The 6929-nt window shown below is 33.9% G+C and overlaps 1 protein-coding gene across 3 annotated transcripts in view; it reads right to left on the bottom strand.

The window, feature by feature from the left end:
* Positions 1 to 5797: 5797 nt before the first annotated feature.
* The window catches only part of ESF1 (ESF1 nucleolar pre-rRNA processing protein homolog), a 74796-nt gene continuing 73664 nt past the window's right edge, over positions 5798 to 6929 (bottom strand). For all 3 annotated transcript variants that reach the window (XM_039219103.1, XM_039219101.1, XM_039219102.1), the window contains exon 14: positions 5798 to 6651. In XM_039219103.1, coding sequence (XP_039075034.1) covers positions 6358 to 6651 — 294 coding nt within the window. In that variant the 3' untranslated portion in view covers positions 5798 to 6357. The remainder of the gene's footprint in view (positions 6652 to 6929) is intronic.

Raw genomic sequence — 6929 nt, 5'->3', positions numbered from 1 at the left:
GGAAGGAAATCCAGGAGGCTCACAGAATTCCCATCAAAATCAACAAAAGTAGCCAACACTGAGACATATTGTAGTTAAATTTGCGAAATATAAAGTCCTAAAGGCAGCAAGACAAAGAGTCTCTAACTTATAGGGGAAGACCAATAAGGTTAGCAGCAGATCTCTCCACAGAAACCTGGCAGGTCAGAAGGGGGTGGCATGATATATTCAATGTACTAAATGGGAAAAATATGCAGCCAAAAATATTCTATCTAGCAAGTCTATTATTCAGAATAGAAGGAGAGATAAAGAGTTTCCCAGACACACACAAATTAAAGGGGTTTGTGGCCACTAAACAGCCCTGCAAGAAATAGTAAAGGGGACTCTTTGAGTGGAGAAAAAAGATCAAAAGCAACAAAGACTAGAAAGGAACAGAGAAAATCTCCAGAAACAGTGACAAAACAAGTAAGAAAATGACACCAAATTCCTATCTATCAATAATGACTCCGAATGTAAATGGACTAAATGCTCCACTCAAAAGACATAGGGTGTCAGAATGGATAAAAAACCAAGACCCATCTATACGCTGCCTACAAGAAACTTCATTTTAGACCTAAAGACACAAGCAGATGGAAAGTGAGGGGACGGAGAAATATTTAGCATGCAAAGGGACATCAGAAGAAAGCTGGAGTAGCAATATTTGCATCTGACAAACTAGTTTTAACCCCGACTGTAACAAGAGATGAAGAAGGGCATTATATAATAATAAAGGGGTTTATCCAAAGAGAAGACCTAACAATTGTATTTATGCTCCCAACTTGGAACACCCAAATGTATTAAACAATCAATAACAAACATAAAAGAATTCATTGATAATAATACAATAGTAGGGGACTTTAACAGCTGACATACATCAATAGATAGATCATCTAAGCAGAAAAACAACAAGGAAACAATGGCTTTGAAGGATACACTAGACCAGATGGATTTAACAGATATATTCAGAACTTTTCATCCTAAAGCAATAGAATACACATTCTTTCCAAGTGCACATGGGACATTCTCCAGAATAAATCACATACTATGTCACAAATCAGGCCTCGAGAAGTACAAAGATGGAGATCATACCATGTATATATTCCAACCACCATGCTATGAAACTTGAAGTCAACCACAGTAAAAAATTTGGAAAGATCAAAAATACATGGAGGTTAAGGAACATCTTAGTAAAGAATGAATGCGTCAACCAGGAAATTAAAGAAATTAAAAAAAATACAAGGAAACAAATTTAAAATAATTTGTTAAATAATTAAAAAATTATTAAATAAATTAAAAAATAATTTTTAAATACAAGGAAAATTTAAAAAATACAAGGAAACAAATGAAAATGAAAACATGACAATCCAAAACCTTTGGGATGCAGCAAAAGCAGTCATAAGAGGGATGCATATAGCAATACAGATCTACCTCAAGAAGCAAGAAAAATCTCAAATAAGCAACCTAACCTTACACCTAAAGGACCTAGGAAAAGAACAACAAATGAAGTCTAATGCCAGCAGAAGAAGAGAAATAATAAAGATTAGAGCAGGAATAAATGATATAGAAAAGAAAACAGTAGAACAGATAAGTGAAACTGGGAGTTGGTCCTTTGAAAAAATTAATAAAATTAATAATACTGCTAGCCAGACTTACCACAAAGATAAAAGAAAGGACCCATATAAATAAAATCACAAATGAGAGAGGAGAAATCAACCAACATCATGGAAATACAATTATAGGAGAATATTATGAAAAATTACATACCAACAAATTGGAAAATATGGAAGAAATTGATAAATTCCTAGAAACATAACATACAAACTCCCAAAACTGAAACAGGAAGAAAACTTTATTAAACCAACAAGCAACAAAAAGAAATTGAATCAGCAATCCAAAATCTCCCAACAATCAAAAGTCTAGTGCCAGATGGTCTCATAGGGGAATTTTACAAAACACTTAAAGAAGAGTTAATATTTCTTCTCAAACTATTAAAAAAAATAGAGATGGAGGGACAACTTCCAATCTCATTTTATGAAGACAGCATTACCTTGATTTCAAAATCAGACAAAGGCTCCACTAAAAAAGAGAACTATAGGCCAATATCCCTGATGAACATGGATGCAAAAATTCTCAATAAAATACTAGCAAATTCAACCCACTAGTACATTAAAAGAATCATTCACCATAATCAAGTGGGATTTATTTCTGGGTTGCAAGAGTGGTTCAGTATTCATAAATCAACCAATGTGATACACCACATTAATAAAGAAATGATAAGAACCATATGATTCTTTCAATAGATGCAGAAAAAGCTTTTGACAAAGCACAACATCTATTCTTGATACAAACCCTCAACAAAGCAGGGGTAGATGGAATATACATACCTCAACATAATAAAGCCCATATAGGAAAAAAACCACAGCTAATATCATCCTCAATAGGGAAAAACAGAACTTTTCCTCTACATTTAGGAAGACAAGGATGTCCATCGTCACCACTGTTATTAAACATAGTATTGGAAGTCTAGCTCCAGCAATTAGCCAACAAAAAGAAATAAAAGGCATCCAAATCAGCAAGGAAGAAGGCAAACTTTCACTATCTGCAAAGATACTCTACATAGAAAACCTGCAGGACTCCACTAAAAAATTGCTAGAACCAATACACGAATTTAGTAAGGTCACAGGATATAAAATCAATGTACAGAAATCTGTTGCATTTCTATACATCAATAATGAAGCAGCAGAAAGAGAAATCAGGGAGTCAATCTCATTTACAGTTGCATCAAAAACCGTAAGATACTTAGGAATAAACCTAACCATTTTGTCATTTTCAGCATACAAATTCTGTACATGCTTTGCTAAATTTTTACCTATTTTATTTTCTTTGGAACAACTGTGTTTAAGAATTTTTTTTAATGTTTATATATTTTTGAGAGAGAGACAGAGCTGGGGAGGGGTTAGACAGAGAGAGAGAGACACAGAATCTGAAGCAGGCTCGAGGTTCTGAGCTGTGAGCACAGAGCCTGATGCGGGGCTCAAACTCATGAACTGCGAGATCATGACCCAAGCTGAAGTTGGACTCTTAACGGACTGAGCCACCCAGGCGCCCCAGAACAACTGTGTTTTTAGTTCGTTTTCATATTTCATTGTTAGTACCATATATAGAAATGATTAATTCTTGTGTGCAAGACATTGTATCCTATAATCTTGCTGAACTAATTTATTAATTTGAGGGTTTTTAAAATATTATTTTTTATTTTGAGAGAGAGAGGGAGGAGCAGAGAGGAAGAGAATCCCAAGCAGGCTTTGATGTGGGTCTCCATCTCATGAACCGTGTGAGATCATGACCTGAGCCAAAACCAAGAGTTGAACCCAGGCTTCCCAATTCCTTGGGATTTTCTATCATTCCAATATGGACAATCATATCACCTGCAAATTGGGGCAGTTATATTTTTCTTTCCAATCTTTGTTTTTTTTTTAAATTCTTTTCTTGCCATGGCTAGAACTTTCGGTATTGTGTTGAATGAGTAGTGAGGATGAACATTGTTTTAAGGATATCTGGGATGTTTATACACATATGACAAGCAGACATGGAAAGGACTGTCATGATGTAAGTTCCTTACACTCATGTTCCTTCAGAAGAGGAGGCATAGCACGTCACAGAAAGGGGCCATAAAGAGGAACACAGAGAGGCAGAGAGGGCAGTGGAAAATGTGGGCAAGAGCTTTACTTCTGGTTTCTTTGGGGAGAGATGGGCAAGATGGGATAAGCAGGTTTAGGATCTGCTGTAGGCTTTAGGGTATATGGGCTGTTCCTAGTTGTCTGGTTCCTGGACCTAGGTGATTAGGGTAGGGGGACAGAGCCCTGAGTGTAAAAGCCCAATAAAGGAGGTGTTTGAGGATATGGGCTCTGGATTGGTTGGTTTGCATTTGAAAGGCATGCTTGCTTACCAGTTATTTACTATCTCTAGGAATTGGCTAGCATGGGGAGGGGTAGTTTCTCTAAGGTCAGTGAGGCTTCAGGGTCAAAGCCATCATAATGCAGAAAACTTCTAGCAGACAGGGTTAAAACAGAGAGCGTTGCTTCATTCTCAATCTTAGGAAAGCATTCAGTCTTTCACAAGTATGTAAATTTCACAAGTATGTAAGTTTTAGGTTTTTTGTAGACACTCGATAGTTTCGATTCCAAACCTATTATTGATCATGAATGGATGTGAGACTATCAGATAATTTATCTCATCAATTGATATGATCATTTAATTTTCTTCTTAGGTTTGTGAATATAGTAGATTATGTTAACTGAGTTTGAATGAACCAGCTCTGTGTACCGGAAATTATACCCCATTCATTGGTCATGGTGTATAATTCTTTTTATAATGTTTGGATTCAACTTGCTAATTTTGAGGATTTTTATGTATAAATTTATGAAAAGATTCTCCAGAAGCAATCACATTTCTACATACTAACAATGTCAGTCTGTACTGCTATTTGTACTGTCTTTGTCTGGTTTTGGTATCAAGGATTACCAACAAAAAACAAGAAGAAACAAAATAAACGTGACCTTAATGGTCACCCAAACTACTCTCACATTGTTTGAATTTTGACAGTGTCCATTTTTTATCCTGAGTTTTACTACTAGCAATTTTTTATTGAGATCCTCACATTCTTGGTGTGGAATGTTTATTTAATGCTGTACCTGATAACGCTATTCTTATTTTTTCCCTACCTAAAAAATATCAACTATTTGAGAAAAGGAGTCAGAGCTATGCATAACTTACAAGATCAACTTATTTGTTATAAGCAATTATGTGCCTGATTAGTAACATGAGATTTACAATTAAAAATAGTGACTTAAAAACAGAACTCAAAAACAAAAAACCAAACCAAACCAATCAAAAAGCAAAGGGCTAAGCTTCAGAGGAATCTTAAAATCAAACCCTGAGTAATTCCTACATTATGATCAAATAGTTTAAAGGAAACAAGTCTTTTTCTTTGCATAAATAAGAATAATTATAAACATATTAAGATTCATGGTCTTACAATGATAAGTACATAAATACTGGGAAGTTCGCAGAAGCCATCAATAGGAACACTGCTTTATTTGGCTGAATTACCTAACAATGCCAGTGCTTTATGAAACACACACACATACCTCTGCGTTTTTCTGTTATAATGAGCAATGTCCTCTTTTTTTCTTTCTTCCTTTAGAGACTGTTTATATGTCATTATCTTGATATCTGAGTTTTACATCCTTTTATTCTTAAAAACACATACTACATTAACAGGCTTGAATATTTATACCAAAAATGTCAAGCTTACTATTTACCACAATTCTGTCTAAACTCCTACTGCCTTTCAGAAGTTACCGTATTTATAATTAGTTCTAAGTGACCGTTTTTATTTTATTTACATAGTATATCTAATTCTCCTCTCTAAATCGTTAATAGTTTATAAAACCTAGACCAGAGGAGATCGGGGTATTAAGGCCTTAAAGGTGTGTTTTAATTTAATTTTAAAAAGAATTAAGAATCCTTAAAGCTCTACAGCAGCATATCCACGCTTATAAGCATTCCAAAAATCTGAAGGGCAGACAGAAGAATTTTCTGTTGCTACAAATAGAAAAATCATTGCAGAGCTCATGAACATTTCAAATACAATTATGAGCAATGCAAACCTGAAACTGCCTCTTCATAGAGTTATTCTCTTAGTCAATTTTTCAGGTATTTTTCAGAGAGTGGTTTATTTAAGGCTCATAAAATTAAATAAATCAGTGCTACAAAAAATAAAATATTTTACTTTTATTTACAAATTAATTTCATAAACAAACTATAATAAACATGAACACACAATGAAGTTATTGGCTTCTATCCATTATGGCCAAAAAAATAAATTATTTACATAGGTACCTAATCCTGCCTCCTTTTCCAGAGAAATTAAACGTATTGCATATATATATATATATTTTTTCAAATTGTTCCTAACTCTTATTCAGGCTTAATAACTGGGCACTGCTCTATTTTTAACATAGAATTGTAAACAATCTTTTAAAAAATTAGACCGAGAGTAATTTACTACAAGTATTACTCCATTTCATAAAATACAAAAGTTTTATAAATCATTATTTCAGTTTAATTAAATTCATTACGATTAAACTGGAAATATACAGAACAAATCTGTCAACTATCCACAATTAAGTCAAACTGCTATATGAGGGAGAAATTTTACAATTGTATTTTATTCATATTCTTGAAAGATTGCTTTGTTCCCAATAAATATTCCCTCTATCACTTCAGTACACTTTAGGAGAACACATTCTCAATCCAAAAAGAAACAACAAACAGCTATTTGACTTTTTGTTTTTTTCTTGCTTGAAATTGCTCTGTTTTGTTTTTTACAGATTTAATCAACATTGATAAGGCAGGATCAATGGACCTCTTTTGTGATTCCTTTTGAATTTCACTCTCTTTTTTCTTTACTGCCTGAGTAAGTTCTTGTTCTTTTTGTTCTCTCTGCCGGGCTTTCTCCTCAAGGATTTTTTCCATAGCTTTTGTTTTCTTGAAATTAGGATCTGAAGGATCCAAGTTGAACAAGTGGGAAGTATACATTGCCTGAAACCGTGCATCCTTAACATTTACCTGCAAATGCAAAGGAAAAACAAATAATTAAATTAGTAAATCAGAAGGCCCGAAATGGGGTCAAATTATGGAAGTGAGTTATTCATTATATAAATTCAAATGTGAGCATTTTGTATTGATTCATTAGAAAACTGTTTCCCACAGATCTTCAATGGAATTTTAAGGCCTACTCTAGGAAGTCATTAAGTAGTTGCTGACTGCTGTTTATAGATTTTTTTGTATAGGCTCAATCAAACTCACACACAGGGCCTATGTGACTATTAGGAATACGTACTTAC

The sequence above is a fragment of the Hyaena hyaena genome, unplaced genomic scaffold, assembly GCF_003009895.1.
Source record: "Hyaena hyaena isolate Hyena2069 unplaced genomic scaffold, ASM300989v1 scaffold_789, whole genome shotgun sequence".
NCBI lineage: Eukaryota > Metazoa > Chordata > Mammalia > Carnivora > Hyaenidae > Hyaena > Hyaena hyaena.
The sequence above is the reverse complement of the archived record's forward strand: the minus strand, read 5'-3'. Positions and strand labels throughout refer to the sequence as shown.